Source organism: Larus michahellis, chromosome 3, assembly GCF_964199755.1.
Source record: "Larus michahellis chromosome 3, bLarMic1.1, whole genome shotgun sequence".
NCBI classification, from domain to species: Eukaryota; Metazoa; Chordata; class Aves; order Charadriiformes; family Laridae; genus Larus; species Larus michahellis.
The window spans coordinates 60,519,464-60,537,531 of record NC_133898.1 but is presented as its reverse complement, the minus strand read 5'-3'; the positions used below and the strand labels follow the sequence as shown (position 1 = coordinate 60,537,531).

The following is an 18,068-nucleotide window of genomic DNA, read 5'->3' as shown; positions in this document are numbered from 1 at the left end:
AAAGGTACTGCTGTGCAAAGTAAGGTTGAGAAGGGTGGCTGCCATCCGTCTGCAGCCTTGCTACACTGACCAAAGCGGGGTCCGGCTCTCCTGGGACTGTCAGCTTGCTGAATTTAATACCCATAATTTAATACCTGCAGAGGCTCCAAACAACTGAGAAACCAGGTAAATAAGAAGTGGTATCAACTACAGTAACTGAACGAACTACAACATTGAACACAAAGACAAGACAAAGATACTATCACCATCGGGCGATTTGGTTTCCAGATTAGACCTAGTTTTACTACGGGAACAATGTTCTATTCTAGAACTGCCTAACAGGACTAAAGAGCAACTGGCAGTAATGAAGGGGGGTAGCAGGAGAAGCAGAGGGGAATGTCATGGCTTTTACCACTTGAAATGGCAAACGGCAAGAAGCACTTCATAAATAAAACCACACTCTGCAGCTCCAGGGAAACAGAACGCATGAGTGCCACGAGAGCCTGGCAAAGGCTGCAGTCCATCCCAGCACCGCTGCAAAAAGAGATGCTAAAGAAATTCTTAGCAGGGAAGCAAAACTTGATGGTGATTTGTTACTGCCAAAAAATACACAGCCGTTGGCAGACAATTATAAATGTTACTCAAAGCTATCATCGGAATGAGAAGCACCGAGTTCTCCCCACAGGAGGTCCTGTTAGGAAGAGACTGAAGGGAATACAGAAGCTTGTAAAAATGTTATTTCCAGCAGGGAAACATTCTCAGAGAAGAACTTCAGCATCTGAATATCCTTTTGCTCATAACGTAATACATGACATGTGGCAGATTTGGAGCCCTGGCTTCACTTAAAGCAGCAGATGGAAGATCTTTAAACTTTTAGAGCATCTCTTTTAGGTTACATCGATCATATTTATGCCTTGCAGAAAGGGGGGGGGGGGAAAGGTGAGTATCAGCCTAAGCTGAAGTCAAAATAACAATATTAGGGGAAAAAAGGGGGAGAAAATCCCAGTTCTAGGTGAGTAGAAAAGTAGGAAAAACACTCTCCAGTGGTTATTTCTCTTCATCTTTTATGGCATTGATATGCAACTAGGGATGGTATTTGGGAGACACTGGTTTAAGTCAGCCTCTGCACTTTGCTCTTTGATGTTCTAATGTTTGTACTTGCCCAAGGGAGCTTAAGTAGAGCTGTTGAAAGAAGAAGTCTGGACAGCCGAGCGGAACGGCTCTAGGAAACGTCTAGCGATCGACAGCAGCAGGACACGCACCAGTAACGTGTTTTTAAAACACACGATGGCCGAGTCCACCACAAGGTGTCGGTGCGGTAGCACCCGACACGGCCTTTGCCGCCGCAGGGCTGATCACTTGGGCCGGGCGGCCCCTCCGCGGGGGCTGCGCCCGCTCCCCACGCGTGTGGGGCAGAGCCGGCAGGAAACTCAACGAGGGCAAGTGTAGGGTGCTGCACCTGGGGAGGAACAACCCCCTGCACCAGGACAGGCTGGGGGCTGACCTGCTGGAGAGCAGCTCAGCTGAAAGAGACCTGGGAGTCCTGGTGGACAACAGGATGACCATGAGCCAGCAATGTGCCCTTGTGGCCAAAAAGGCCAGTGGCATCCTGGGGTGCATCAAGAAGAGTGTGGCCAGCAGGTCGAGGGAGGTCATCCTCCCCCTCTGCTCTGCCTTGGTGAGGCCGCACCTGGAGTACTGTGTCCAGTTCTGGGCTCCCCGGTTCAAGAGGGACAGGGAACTGCTGGAGAGGGCACAGCAAAGGGCTACCAAGATGATTAGGGGACTGAAACACCTCTCTTATGAAGAAACCTGAGGGATTTGGGTCTGTTCAGTCTGGAAAAAAGATGACTGAGGGGGGATCTTATCAACACTTATAAATACTTAAAGGGTGGGTGTCAGGAGGATGGGGCCAGGCTCTTTTCAGTGGTGCCCAGCGACAGGACAAGAGGTAACGGGCACAAACTTGAGCATAGGAAGTTCCATCTAAACAGGAGGAGGAACTTCTTTCCTTTGAGGGTGGCAGAGCACTGGCACAGGCTGCCCAGAGAGGTGGTGGAGTCTCCGTCTCTGGAGACATTCAAAACCCGCCTGGACGCGTTCCTGTGCAACCTGTGCTAGGTGACCCTGCTGTGGCAGGGGGTTGGACTAGATGGTCTCTGGAGGTCCCTTCCAACCCTATGATTCTATGATTCTATGACCATGGGCGGGGAGCGCACTGTGGTGGGTTCCGGTGCTGCTGGGCGCGAAGGCGGCTTCGCCCAGGCCTCCCTGGCCACGGAGGCTCACGCAGGTTGGAAGAAATTCATGTACCCACAAGGCGAGGTTTGGTCACACCGGCTGAACTGATTCCTCTGCCTTCTCCCAGCTGCTGCTTCCTACACGGAGCTGGAACACACCACATTGTGAAGCATTTATCCCGCAGCTGAACTTCAGGCTGCGCTTCACGTTTAAGTGGCTCTGAAAGTACCCATGGCAGCTCAGATGGTCTTAGAAGCCGCAGCACCATGTCAGACCCTGGAGCAGCGAGAGCCAGTCGCCACATGACTTAAACAACAGAGTTTTAGAAAGGGGGCATTTTACAAAATCCCCCCATTATCCCGTCATTTTATTCTCCCCTCACCTACAGCTGCCCTGACATCAGCGGCGCAGGATTTATCTTGGCGGGGGCCCAGGCGCTGGTGCCAGGCTTCCCTTTCAGGGCAGCGGCCCTGGGAAAGTCACTCGGGGTTAAGTTTAGAGTTCCAGGTTGGCACATTCTTAATGCAAGCCAAAAATAAGTGTGAATGGGGATCAATTTTATGAATTTGCTGAGCTGCCAATTATATTTTAAAGCTGAAATCTGAAACTAGGTTTGCCAATTGGATAAGTGTCACAGCCAACCCTTAGACAGAAATTAATTGGAAAAACACTTTCTCTTCAAGTCCGGAGAGCATTGCTTTACAAATGTTATCTCTAAAGTATTGCTAGATGTACTTTGGACATTATTGGTGAATCTGAACACAGACGATTTTAACTAATTAAGTTTATTCTCTTGCATACATGTCAATCAGGAGTTAGGCAGATACACACCAAGTGTTCCAGGCGTGCAACTGTAAGGCAGCATGGAGGGGGAAAAAGAAAAGAAAGCTTCTTGAAAGTAACTCAAAACACCACAATTTCCTTTTGCCTTCCTTTTACACCCACCTTCCTTTTATTTTTGGGGAGCGGGGTCACCACAGCTGTACAGTTGCCCAAAGCCAGGTCGCTTGTGCACCCACATCTCCATAAAACCGAAAATAAAACTGCCCGCAGCCAGGCGGAGGCTGGATGTCCAACACCACACACGAACTTGAGCTCGCAGCTATCTGAAACCTGCTTGCAGCCTTGTTTCTAAGCTCCCTGCCAGAGGCACAAATAACCCTCTCGGGTCGTGCTACTGCATCCCTGGCACAGCAGCAAGGCTGGCTTGGAGGCAGGATTTCCTGAGCGTCTTGATGGAGCCCGCATTTGCCCATGGGCCGGCAGCTGATTCCCCATGCCGTGCCATCCTCCCTTTCACTTATTCAGGCCCTCTTTAAATACTGCATCTGCGGTACCCATCAGAACTCAAAACTGTAGTCTTCTTTATGTTCTGAAAAACGCAATTCCTGTCCCATTTCAAGGCAGAATTGCATCATAGTAAGAATATTAGAAAAGTTTGTAATTTTCTGACTTGCTTTCCTGACTTTATTGCCTATACAAGAATCTGTAAAAGCAAAAGACACCCCCACCCTTTTTGCACACATCTGATTAACAGGAAACTTTCACGCTTACATATTTTTAGTAAATTTGCTCTCAAGAGATTGCCGTGGTGAAAGCAAAGACCACAAGAGGAGTGAGAAAAAAATGTCTCAATTATAACTGAGATCTTAAACACTTAAGTTGAAAAACTACTGATTTGTTCAGGGTATTAAATTCTAAGCTATATAAATCCACCGGGAAACTTCCAGAGCAAATCTTCTAGAGGACATAGGTGATGTCCTGTACAAAGTCAGGTTACATCGCACCAACACAGAGCTGGGACCCAAAAGGACCCACAAGGCAGGCTGCACGCAGGGTTTCGCAGGAGCATCCCCAGGGGACCTGCTGTGGCCCTGCCTGGAAATGCCGCATCTGAAGAAGCGCAGAGTCGTCTGCGCCGCAAGCTGCACACCCCTGGCAGCAAAGGTTCCCACAGGCCGGCATGATTCTAAATGAACCAGGAAACACCTGCTCCTCTCCTTCCCGCTCAGGGACCAGACAGCTCTATACGGGGTTAACTATTAAATAACTATTAACTATTAACTAAATAATATTAACTATTAACAATAAAACATTGCCAGCTCAGGGTTGACACAGCAGCTCCTGTGCGTTACATCAAGCCCCGCACCATCACACACGCTAGCAAGAAGGTCCAGAAAAAAAATGACAAAATACACCACTTGGGAGCTCTTCGCGACCATACCATAACCCCTCTCAACACTGCAGCAGGCTTACCTGCTCCAGGCTGGAATGGGCTAAAAAGGCAGGAAAAAGCAAACTCCAACCCAGATATTGGAGGCTGATGAAAAAACACCTGGAAAAGGTCAGCAAGTGTGCTGGCTCGCATTGCTGCTTGAGGACGCGCAGAGAGAACTAACCGTGCCTGTGTCCTGACAGCTGGCAGGCACCCTCACAAACCACCAAATAAAACACACCCAGAAAAAGCCAACAGAAACAGCAGGTACGGGGCTGCTTTTGTAGATAAATACAATCCAGCCGTGTTTCAGGGCAGGGAATACCACAAAACGCAGCCTCCTTCAGACAGCAGCGACAGCTGTTGCTTTAGAGGGTCACGCGGGAGTTGCTAACAGATGACTAACACCGACAAAACAAGCCTCTGAGCAGCCCAGTTTATGCCACCTACCTCAGGCCCTTGTCCACCACTTCTTCACTGGTGGGCTTTACTCATCAGTCTTTTTTAAGTTTGGAGTTAAATGCTTTTACTCTTAAAAAAATGAGAAGGAAAACAATTAGGTTATGGCAGCAACAGCAGAATCCAATTGCGCCGTGAGATGAGCTGTGTCACCTTTCTGAGACCTGGCTGGAGTCACACAATTAAAATTCAGAAAAAAAATATATTATTTTAATCAACACTTGATAACACCTTCCTTTAGGCCTCAAAGGCCCTTCCACATTAGTCAGAAACCAGCAGCTGTGACCAAACGATGGGCAATGCTGAAATTAGCTATTTCTTGTCATCCCTAGGGAGGTTGTGCCATTCTCATGCCGGAACACAGGCTTCGTAGCACATTAATAGCTCCACAGAGAACGGGAGCCCACGGAGTACAACCCTGGAAACTAGTAAAGAGGACACTTCCAGCTGGTGGTGGTGGTGGGGTAATGCAATCCCTGCTCCCAAGCACTACTAATGCATTTTGTCTTAAAAGTCTCATGAGATGAATTTCACATGTGAAATCAAAAGATATTAAGTGAGTTGAAATCACCACGTAGCAGCCTACCACCTTCTGGGCAGGGAAAACTAGTAAAAGTGTTTTAAAAACCAAGAGAAAAGCATGGTTGCTGTAGGGTGACAGACTGATGTTCAAGTGAGATCAAGATGCGCATTCAAGTCTTGAACTGAATTACTTACGCGATCAAAAAACAGCATGTTCAAACGTGACATCAGGATATAGATATTTGTCCAGGAAAATAGGAAGAAGAGATAGGAGAGTATCAAATAAGTGAAAGAAAATGAAAACCAACACGTAGCAATAGATGAGGGAGTGGACGATATGCTTTTCAACAAAACTACGTAAGACATACCTTTGCATGGTGCTTATCTTATATCCACTTTGAACACATCCGGGCTCTTGAAGTGGGAAGGACGTTTCCAAGCACAGCGTGACATGGCACAGCTACGCCTGGCAGCTGTTTGGGGTGCAATTGTAAATCCTGTGAATAGTAAAGTATTTCTCTCTATCACCCAAATCTACTGTTGCTTTAGGAAGCCCTGAGACCTGGAACGCATCACAGTTGCCTTGAAAAATGGTAAAGTCTGTTTTTCAGAGCAAAACTACTGATAAGTTTGGAGGATGGAGCTTGATGGCCAGAGCTGTGAGGCTGGCAGAAAAGTTCTCCCCGGTGAGATCCACTGGGACAGCTGTAGGGTCCATTAACAAAAGGGAATTTAGTCTCAGCCCTTGCTAGCTGGCTGTTCCGTTTCACGTCATCCAGAGCCCCAGGGCCAGAAATGAAGCTTGTAGGGGCAGAACACTGGCCAGGCAGCACAGCACTTGGTTTCCTTAGGGGTTCAAAAAGCCTAAGCAATTTAAAAGTTTCAAGCTCAGCAGAAAAAAACAAACCATTACTAATGATAATTAAAGAGGGAAACCTTTTGTCATGTCCTTCAGCTCAAAAACACTAACATGTACTTATGTACAGGGCAGCTGTGCCAAGGATTGGGATTCTAAAGCCAAGACTTATGCTGCCTTTTCACTTTTTTTTTTTTTTTTTTTTTTTTTTTTTACACTTAAGTACAGCAGCAGGTTATTTGCACGGGCATAGTATGAACCTCTAGTACACAGCAGTCCCACTTCTTGAAAACCTTAACATCCAGGAACACGGATAGAAGACATGAAGAGAGAGACACGTGTCCAAACACTTCCACAATCGCAGGGAAACTGCACGAGAAACACTGCAAAAGTGAGGAAGGTCACACTGCTGCCGTGGATCGGTTAGACAAGGACCCAGGCAACTTTCTCCAAACTACCAAACGAGTCTGTGACACGGCATCAAGCCACAGTCAGACTTCAAGCTGGATGCCCGATGACAGCATCCAACATTCTCTCTATGACAGCAATTTTAATGTGTAGACTTTGGCTACCAAAGTGATTTTTTGCAGAGAGAAAAGGTGTCTCATGACAATCTCTTCATAGTTGTGTCAGGTGTCTCTGTCAAAGACAGTATTTTCTTTCCTAAGGTTATATTCAAATTTGATTTCTGGCCCCAAAACACAGAGGGAAAGAAAAGGCTCGTGAAAGAAAACAGAAGACGCATCCCAGTTTTAATCCAAATTTTCACTGTAGCTCCTGGATAGCTCCAACAAAATGTAAGAAATTTGGCTTACGTGGTTCTCAAGTCTCTAATTAGAGAGGGTAAAAAGGAAAGCTGAAAAGACAGAGCAGGGACAGAGATGAATGAAGGCATGGGAATAGCAAAATCGTGGGTCCACATTGTGCACAGTGCTCGGAGCAGAGCTGCCACGTCACCAGAGCAGAGTATCTTTCAGAAAGTGAGCCAGCGACACAGTAATGCCGCTGAGAGAAACCACCGCTGTGCTGGTACTGGCACCTCTGGTATCTTTAAAATTTCGATTTAGTACCTTCTGTGGTGCTTTAACTATTTCCCTGCCCCATTCTGCTCCCATTAGCAGCAAAAAACGCTATCGCAACATAAAGACTGTGAGAAAACATCTATTATCTTTAGGATGTCTTTACAGGTTATACATGAGAGGAAGCGTACAAACCATAAAGTGGTGTCACAAATGCACCAGCAGAAAGAAGCTCTGCACCTGCTGCTGCTTCAAGTGCCGCACAAGAAGGTGGTTCTCACAACTTTCCCGACTTGCCTTCCCTGTCCTCTCTCTCTGACAGGCCCCCTTAGACGAACTTAGTTTTGGCCAAATGACTTTTGCGTGGCACTTCACACTCTTTCACTGCTGTCCACAGGATCCCCGTCAGCTCCAGCCCCCAAGTTACCAGGGGACTGGGAAGGGGCGCAACACAATGTACCTTCTGCATCTTTCTTCCAAACAGCAGCTCCCCAGACTGGGCCACAGTAAGCCTCCAGTACAATGCTGTAAGACACTAAGCAAATCATTCTGGAAATTTGACTTACACAAAACAAAAACAAGCAACAAAACCAACTGAGAAAGGATTTTATAAAAAATAAATCCATCCATCCCATTACGTACCACCCAGAATATAATACATGAAATGCCAAATATTAAAAATAATAAATAAAACCCAAACAGACTCCCCAGTTCACACCTAACTATGAAGTACAGAGTTGCTGCTATGAGTAGTGCTTGTAAATGAAGGTTTGGTTTTTTTATAATAGAAGCTGATAAGAGACATTCCATACATACAAACATTGCTTTGCTTATAATCTTAGATCAACACAAATATAAAGCCACTATAAAACTAATTCTTTATTTGAAGTTTTTGGGCTGATAATTTTCATAATCAAGCTTTCGTTCCAAACAAACATTGATCCTCTCATCTGAAACATTTCCCATCACATCAGAATATTCACCAACCTGTTTTGAACTCACTTCTAGATTTACCACCTTAATTAGAAAACACCACTCTTAAGAGTTTGTTATTGAAGCATGATGGTAAAAAGCTAATCCAGAATTACTGATGCATTGGCCTTCCTTTTGAGGTTCTAAAGTATCTATTTTAAGGAATAGGTGCCCAACCTCCGAAACGGTAGAGGCAGAATAACCCATTTTACCTGCCGGCACCTCCCCTCCGCATTGGGCCAGCCCCTGCCCACCAGCCAGATGAGGCACCCCAGGGACTCGCCTCCTGCTGTCCTTTTCTTAGGGGACCTTGCACGCCTTTCCTTGGACCAGAACTAAACCTGCCAGGCGCAAGACCCTGGCACGTGGTGGAGAGACAGCTGCCATGTGAGCAGATACACAGCCGTGACACCCGCATTTCTCTCGTGTAACGGGAAATGAGTTTTGTGTCGTGTTTTTGTGTTTGTTTTTGGGTACCTCCTACACAGACTGTGCCTCCCGCTGCCTCTGAAGCAAGCTTGACGTGCCAGCCATCCTTTCCTGTCAAAACGCATGTAAATTCAACACTCTGATGCTGCTGTTCCCTAACCTTGCTGTTCTTCGCCGACCTTACTTAGCACCATATCGTACAGGTCTGCAAAGAAATCATGGGATAGAAACACATTTGGTCATTGTGCCCAGGAACACAACACATCAATCAACTCAATCAACGACCACAAAAACAAGGAATCCCCCTAACGACTGTCTACATGATGCGATAAATGCATTTACTTGTACCAACAAACTTCTAAGGTACCACAGAGCAAGCACATGCTGGGTCTTCATGGCCAGGCATGCTACGGATGCTGCATTTTAAGCTCCCAATTTACAGCCTTTTCAGCTTGGAGGCCTTACGTTTGCCACATTTTAGTTCGCACCATACAGTGGGGTGCAAGGGTAGCAACACCGGTTGCTTCTGCACCTAAAGAACAAAGCACAGAGTATTCCTTAGTCCCTTTCCCCCATGTCACCATCATGGCAGTTCTTAGCCCTGGAGCTCAATCACTTGCAATAGGAACTTGAATTTTGGTAAAGCTTATCAGTCATAGGCTGGATGTGGTCTGCTGATATCTACTAAGACAAAACCACATTAAAAATGCTTAATACACATTTCTTCCGTTCATTTGTTACCAAATCAACTACGTTAAAATTGTATTGGCACTGTGCTCCTATAAACAGTGTGGAAAAATAGCACACAGTTGCACAATTTAAAGCCATAACACAACGCACATCCATAAAAAAATGGAATTAGGTCTACACAAGCATCTCAAATTACTGATTTGAGTAGTACCCAAATTGATATGTGACTTTTCTCCTTCAAATTCTGTATTCACATGCAATGTGATAGTGTTTTACTATTTAAAATAAACTTGCAAATAATAGTCAGTCGATTATTTGCAACTTAAAATGATGAAGAGAATGGGACACTGGGAAAAGTAGTCAGCTAACCTCACGCCTCCAGCAGTATCTCCAGCACTGGCTGGAGATTGCTACGTTTTGGTTAAATATTGAGAATATATGCATATTTGATTAAAACATAATTATATCCACCTGCACTGCTGCCTCTGAAGGCAGCACTATTTGAAAAGCTCTACTGTAGAAGCCAGCATATCACCGATACAGAACTGCTCAAAGAAAAACAAATAAAAAACGTTGTAAATTGTATCAAAAAGAAAAAAAAAGTCAAAATTTAGTCTGATCGCATCATTCTTAATGGTTACCATCATTCCCAAGTGTTCCTATAGCACTTAAACTCATCATGGACCCCGAGGCCCTCAAACATTTTCTGCTAACACTTCCTGTTCTTTCAGTCTCCAGTAATTTTTTTAAGTATTTTACACAAAACATGAGCCTCACAAGGCATTTTGGACTACATAAAATCAAAGACTGTTCCTCAAACTTAGCAACAGAAGAGCTATTCAAGCAGTCAGGCGTGAAAAAGAAATGCACTGCGATCATTCAACTCCGTACCAAAGAAAGGAATCAAAAATTTAAAACTAATTTGTATTTTCTGCTCAAATTATAAAGATTTTTTTTTAAAAAAATAAGAGATCAATAAAATAAATAAAGTATGTCAAAGCATTTATTTGCTATTTAAAAGTTAGAACTAAACTTTAGAAAGAGTCACCATGGATTCACAAGCTGTACTACAGAAACTGTTAGTTAACTGCACTGAAAAGTTTCTGACACTGTTTTATAGCAATACTCCCAATTTTAGACCACCAAAGTAGTAGTATTGAACAGGGTAAATACTCAGTAGATTTCAATACTTAGCACTTTTTTTTTTTTTTTTTAAGCCGCTTGTTCAACATCTTTACAAGTCTTCCTTTAATTTGTGTCCAGGCTCCAATGTATACGCTGAAGGTAGAGGAATCTGACTGAAGAGATGCAGTACTGATGAGGATACTTTTCTTAAAATGAAAAATGTATTCTCCCTGGGCATCTACAAAATATGCTGAAGGTAGACCTTTCAAGATCATAAAGTTGATTAAGCACGCAGAAATAAAACAAATACACAGACACAGGCACAAATACTGACCACGCGGTTTTAAAATCAATCTATCATTAGCTTGAGACTGAACATATCAAATCTCACAGTTAATCTGAATTTCAGGGGTGCCACACATAACTATAATCCTGGGCAACAGAATAGCTCGACTGATCGGAGACTGCAGAAGAGAAATGTTTTTCTAATTTATCTAGCAACGTGAACTGAAGTCAGTTCCGCAGAGCTGATGTGACACAGCACCTGGTTACCAGCGCTATGTCTCAGTTTTGCTGCCTGCATTTTTAAAGTTATCCCAATTCTGAAGCTTGACCAAGTGAGCATCTCTAAAAGCCAAGGAGCGTAGTTCTCCCTGCTAAAGAGAGAATTACTTTTTTTTTTTTTACAATTATAGAGATCCCTGACAAAGACAATACAAAAATGTGAAGTCATAAATCAGCATCCAAGATAAAATACTGATGGTCACAAAGTTTAACCTTACTGCAAATGTTTCATTTTTTTATACTTATCTCCTATAAGGAAAAAAAATTCAGTAGTGAAAATTAGTTCTATTTCATCCTTTCATCACTGTCTATGCCATTGATGAAGATGCTAGGACCGGTGCTGTTCAACATCTTCATCAATGACATAAACAGTGGGATCAAGTGCACCCTCAGCAAGTTTGCCAACGACACTAAGCCGAGTGGTGCAGTCGACGTGCCAGAGGGACAGGATGTCATCCAGAGGGACCTGGATGAGTTAGAGAGGAGGGCCCGAGCAAACCTTATGAAGTTCAACAAGGCCTACAAGGTCCTACACTTCGGTCGGGACAACCCTCCTTATCAATACAGGCTGGGGGATGATGTGATAGAGAGCAAGCCCATGGAAAAGGACTTGGGGGTACTCATGGATGAAAAGCTGGACACGAGCCAACAGTGTGCACTTGTAGCCCAGGCAGCCAATCGCATCCTGGGCTGCATCAAAAGAAGCATGGCCAGCAGATCCAGAGAGATGATTCTCCCCCTCTACTCTGCTCTCATGAGACCCCACCTGGAGTACTGTGTCCAGCTCCGGAGCCCTCAGCACAAGGACATGGACCTGTTCGAGCAGGTCCAGAGGAGGGCCACGAAGATGATGAGAGGGGCTGGAGCACCTCTCCTATGAAGACAGGCTGAGAGAGTTGGGGTTGTTCAGCCTGGAGAAGAGAAGGCTCCGGGGAGATCTTATAGCGGCCTTCCAGTACCTGAAGGGGGCCTACAGGAGAGATGGGGAGGGGCTGTTTGCAAGGGCAGGTAGCGATAGGACGAGGGACAATGGTTTAAACTAGAGCAGGGTAGGTTTAAATTAGGCATTAGGAAGAAGTTCTTTACAATGAGGGTGGTGACACTGGAACAGGTTGCCCAGAGAAGTTGTGGAGGCCCCATCCCTGGAGATATTCAAGGCTGGGTTTGATGAGGCTCTGAGCAGCCTGATCTAGTTGAAGATGTCCCTGCTCACTGCAGGGGGGTTGGACTAGATGACCTTTAAAGGTCCCTTCCAAGCCAACACATTCTATGATCCTTCAAATTTTAAACCCTTAAAAACCTACCCTTTAAAAGCATACAATAATGATATGCCAAGATACCGGTATCAACTTGAAGGAAGAGCTAATGATATACATGACCTGAAATGCAGGAAGAATATAAATCCTCTGAAGGTAAAAGTCTGTGGAACAGACAACACTGGAGATGTCATTTCTCTCGTCCCACTGTTCCAGGATCAGTTATTGAAAATAATAATCGATACACTCTCATACTAGTGTGTTGATGGCTCTGCACAGCCAGATGGAGCTAGGATGTAAATATTCATTTTATTTTTCCCCTTCAGGAAATAAACACTCAAATAAATGCAGGGAAAAGATCAATTATGCATTTGATAGGATAAGCAGAATTCCATTTCACCTGTTTCCCCGAACATGCTTTTTCCACCCCACAGCTGACTGGAGTTTATGACTTGATTTTTTAAGTACAGCCACCCTCCTCACTCTAAACTCTTAATTTTTCAGACAGCAGATTAAGGCACTCCAGTTGATCAATCTGTGCTAAGGCATGTTTTTTGCTAGATCTGAAGTTAACATGTTTATAGATGCCTCCTGAAGGGCTTTTACACTGTGTCCCGGGAAAGCCCAACTCCACACACCAAACGTCTGTCTAGACAGGGTCCAAGTGGGAAAGACATGTCCGGGAACACTCCATGCCTCATAGCACTACAATACACAGAGCACCAAAATACAGTTTAACCATATTAATCCTTAAACTATGCTTGTATTAACAGTACACAAAGTACATAATCTATTACCTTGGAAAAAGTGGCTGCCCATTTTGAATTAGAAGAATATTTTTAAAATTATAAACTCTTAAAGCATGAAGTAAGAAGAGCCTGTATCTAGCTTATTACTTTATGAATAAGTGAACGGTTCTTTGGTCAGTACACAGTCCTGTCATTACAACTTCATGGAATACATTCCTTACACCCACTGAATTAGAATTTACCAAAATAATGCACGGGAGGAAAGACACAAGATTCAACACAACAGAAACTTAAATAAAATCCCTGGTCGGTCATAAGAAATCAGCCTACTTTTAATACTGTTAATGCTTATTGTTCCGTCAAGTATTCTGTTGCTCCACAGCATGGAAAAAGCAAACAAATCACAAACCCAAACATTAGAATATAATTTTTTTTTTAATTTTTATAAATAACTTATCTGTTACAAAGGCAGTTTACCCAGCTAAATCACAAAACCATCAACTCAAGATATCCAAATTAGGTTTTATTAATAAACAGGTAAAAACTGATTTGTCAATCTTCACATAGAACTGCAGATGAAGCTGAAAAACAAGGCCTCATATTATAAACAAAACGCATTGAATGCAAGTGCTTTGGGTCTACTGCCTAATTACCTGGGATTGGCATTTTCTTCCCACATAAAAAAAATGCAAAGCCTTCAAAACAAAGGCCTCTGTGCATTCACATAGATCACTTGTAAAACTCCTAATAAGTGTCCACTGGCAAATGTTTACAGTGGGTGACAGTCTACTTTGTCTCTTGCTACATTGTTAGCACTCCCTCCAGCCTCACACTAAGTGCTGCTACATAATTCTTTGCGTGCCGTCTTTCATGCATACTGTACTGGAATTCCATTTTCTTGATCTCGGTTACATACATCCCCGATCATGTGAATATTTTCCTTAAAAAAATAGATCATCAAAATAAAGAGATGCTTGAGGTTGCTTCAGTGTTCAAGTCTGTTTGATTTCTCTTTTCCAGCCTTTATTTCAGTTGTCCTAAATATTGCTATCCTTGTTTTCTATAAATATGAGACTTCACCACAAAGTCAGGTTTAGAAACTGGCTGCCAAAACAGGAAAGCATTTAGAGTCCTTGAACAAAGCTGTACGATGCTGCTGCTGTTGGTTTTGGCACTGTATGTACTTCCCCAATGAATCTCTCTTCAGGAGTCTGCAAGATACCCAGCAGATGAAGCAAGCTTAAATCGGATGCTGATCTGTTGGTGGGTTGAAAGTTTCTTAGAATAAAGTTTCCTCATGCCAGACAAAACGCTACCTTGTGTCACCCACCGTAAAACTCAGTGTACAGAGTGAACTATATGCATAACTCTTCCAACTTTTCCTGCAATTTTACCACGCTGCATCTGCAGGTCTTCACAGATCATCAGCATTTACAAGAGCAATGTACAGAACGAGCAGAGGAACGCTATTTTGTGCATAGTTTCTTATTAATGCTCTTATTTTAAGGCATTGCTTCTCTCAGATAAAAGCTTAAAAAAAGGGACATGATCGTGCTTAATCACTTAAAGGGAAAAAAGGAAAGTTAACAAAAAGACTATTAAACTATACATACAGAAGTACAAGAAAATAATAAAGGTGAAGAAAAGAAATCACTTAAAGCAGGCTCTAGAGCTATGTACAGTAGGAAAAGCTTTGGGGTATTTCACTGTGTGTATTGTACAGACAACGCATGCAGTTTTTCCTTTTCATCTTTAGATGTGATTGTCCTGATTTCTGGCTTCACAGAGATATTTTCAGGGAAGACAAGGCAAAGAGTACCACTGATTCGTGAAGTTCTTCCCTTTATCGAAGGCACTATGTGGCAGCAAACAGTTTAACTATTTAAACCTTGTTCCTTTTAGATCTCCTCTGTGCATGTAGTGTTTCACTGAAAGCTCCAAAAACAAAAACGCTAGCACTCTATTCCTTTCCCCTGTCAAAATTCAGTAGTGACACTGGGGCAGAGAAGAGGACGGGCAACACCCAAGCACTGAACATGGTGTGTGTTACTGGGATACTGGTAATACTGTACATGGTTTAGGCAGCTGGCAACTGAGTCTTTCAGCAGATGACCTTCCAGCCGATCAATTTCAACTGCCTGTGACACAACACTGAGGTATTACTAGCTCTGTGGGCTGACATTTAACATTAGCAGAATACCATCTCATCACACCTTCAATTTTACAAAATCTTACGCATAAATGCTTTTTTTGCCCCCCTATGACTGGATAGTTCCTTGTACGTTTGCTGTGGTTTTACAAAAGGTAACAGGCCTGTTGGCTCAGAAATGTCTGGGCATTTCACACTGTTCACAGCGATTTAAGGCCGGATGATTTAAAAAAGTACAGGCAGTACAACTCCACTGAGCTCCCTCATCTTCATCTGTGTCTGGAACAGTCTTTGGTGTTTTCACAATGGACCTCTGATCTGTGACATGAACGAGATAAGATAAGCAGTTAGTAACCAAAACCAGCATGGAAAGAATTTTGAGATGATTTTTTTTTTCAGTATCTGAGAACTATCTTGTTCCTCTGAGAACAGCACAGTTATTACAAGTGACAGAGGCAGCTTTTTACCACCCCCTTGACTACAGCTTGATTGTAAGTCAGCCAAATGGCACAAGGTGAAACTATAAAAAGCATGTTTCCCATCCCTTCACTCTGCTTTCTTCCCTTTCGGTCTCAGTTTAAAGCTCTTGCATGAAAAGGAGATAAAATTTAGAAATTAATCAGCACAGGAAACATGCACAAGATTTAGAAGTCTGAGGTCTACGGAGCAGTCTAAAATTCATTAAGACAAGAAATTAGTGCTCTGCAACCTTTTGACATATTTAAGGTGTTGATCCTAGAATGAGTATCAGCAGTTCTTCCTCAAACCAGATAGCCGTCAGACACCAAAAAAATCAGTGCCTAGCTCTCCCATGCTATAGAGTAATCCTCCCAAGCATACAAGTGCATCTTTTTGCATGATGTGTTAGACAACAACCTTCAGCTATTTTAAAAGAGAAAAGATGAAAAGAGAAAAGAGATGAAAAAGATGAAAAGAGAGAAAAGAGAGACATGTCAGGTTAAGGGCGTCCAGTTTAGGCAACTGCAGCAAAGTCTTGCAGCCAATTATTTCAACTGGAGAACATCTCATTAGTGACTAGCCAATTGCAACTGCTGCAAAATGACAGCCACAGCTTCAGGAAATACAATGCTACTGATCACAACTGCAAAAAGAACTATTTTTCATTCTTTTGTGAACAGTGGTAATTCTGGTTTAAGTCACCGCCTACATCACAGTTATACTGAAACTTGAAATGAATATTAAAGTTAATGAAGGACTAAGATACAGTAGAGACACTTTTTTTTTAAAAGAAAGAAAAAGAAAGGATAAGAGGTACTTCACAGGTTTATAAACCAGAGTTAACTTTGCATTTTCAAGATACGTTGTATTGAATCGGTGAACGCTTAAATTTGTGAGTTGATGCAAATATTAACAACTAGTCACAGAAAATTAATTTTAATTTTCTTCTTGGATGGGTTACTTTTTATTTATTGTAAAGGGAACTATGTAATTGACAGAACTCCTGATAAATTCTTCACGGTTCAGCTGTAAAATGTACCTAATAGGACTGCATATGGATTCAACTTTACTAACCTCGTGAACAGCTTGGATAATGAAGGGTAAAAAAAAAAAAGGTTATACAGCATGAAGAACAGTATTAGTTTGGAAGAGTCACAAACAGTGTGGAGGACAAAAAAAAATAATCTAATTTATCTAGACCATTTTGAAATATAGAATGTCAGAAATCCGTAAGATGAGATTCTGTAATAACAGTTACTGCACACTACAAGGACCAATCACACACACACATATATTATGTGGAGACCTTCCTGGACAAGGAAGCTGCACAGAAACATTAGTGGATCATCTATTTCATTTGGTGGTCTGCCTATAGGTCACAGTACTACGCTGTTGCAAATAAGTTAATTTCATTCTCTGCTTTATGTAACACACAGAGGTAATTATTCTGTTTTGACATTCCACTAGGGCAAAAAAAAAAAAAAGTAATGTACAAAACTTAATGACAAGCAAAATGTTCGACTACTAAATTCGGCAATACTGACTGCCCTATTGGACAACATTCTTCTCCTCTTCAACTATCTACAACTATACTTAACAACAGTCAGAAGAGGCTTTTATGTATATTGTTAATACAAATTCTACAGTAGCCAGGAAGTCCAGTCAGGGTAAACAAATGAAGTTACTGTAACATGTAAATAAATCCGCTCTTCACCAAGGACAATAATGAAGTCATCTAAGTGAATTTTACTCGTCCCTAAGCAATGTGTCTCATACTCGTTTTTAGAGAGAGACAGATGCTGTCATTTACTTAAACCGCCTACCAACATATCATCCAACTTTAAACATCATTATTGAATGTACTTCTCTTTCCTGAATGTATGAATAGAAACAGAAGCATATTTACTGCCAATACAACTAAAATGCAAGGTTTGTATGCTTTTGAAGTAATCTGTTCCATAATGAACATTTAAACTAGATTCATAGAATAGCACTTGATATTAAATGCATACCAGATATTAGCATTAAATCCAAATTTTACCAGTACAGTACCTTTGGGTTTTGGTGGCACTGGACCAAGAAATCCAATATTATCGTAAAAATTATGAATAGCGCTGGGATTAAAATGTGGTCCTAAAAATAAAAAGAAATAAAGTGCAGCAGTGTTAAAAATAAACTTGTGTAGGAAAGCATATCAGGGTTTTTTTGACAGTAATTCTGAAACAGTACTATTATTCACTTACCACCTTTTATATCAAAGTGTCAATATAGACCCAAGTGAGATATTAGTGATGTCAACGATACACTTGAAGAAAGTTATCGTCCAAAACATGCAATATAAAGTCAGAAACAGAATCCAGCAGATGCAGGTCCTTAAATATATT

At 42.5% G+C, this 18,068-nt stretch overlaps 1 protein-coding gene across 3 annotated transcripts in view; it reads right to left on the bottom strand.

Annotated features, from left to right (window-relative positions):
- Window positions 1-13,578: 13,578 nt before the first annotated feature.
- Window positions 13,579-18,068, bottom strand: part of TAB2 (TGF-beta activated kinase 1 (MAP3K7) binding protein 2) — a 65,004-nt gene continuing 60,514 nt past the window's right edge. For all 3 annotated transcript variants that reach the window (XM_074580378.1, XM_074580379.1, XM_074580381.1), the window contains exons 6-7: window positions 17,737-17,817; window positions 13,579-15,543 (exon numbers count right to left, since the gene is read on the bottom strand). In XM_074580378.1, the coding sequence (XP_074436479.1) occupies window positions 15,398-15,543; window positions 17,737-17,817 (227 nt within the window). In that variant the 3' untranslated portion in view covers window positions 13,579-15,397. The remainder of the gene's footprint in view (window positions 15,544-17,736; window positions 17,818-18,068) is intronic.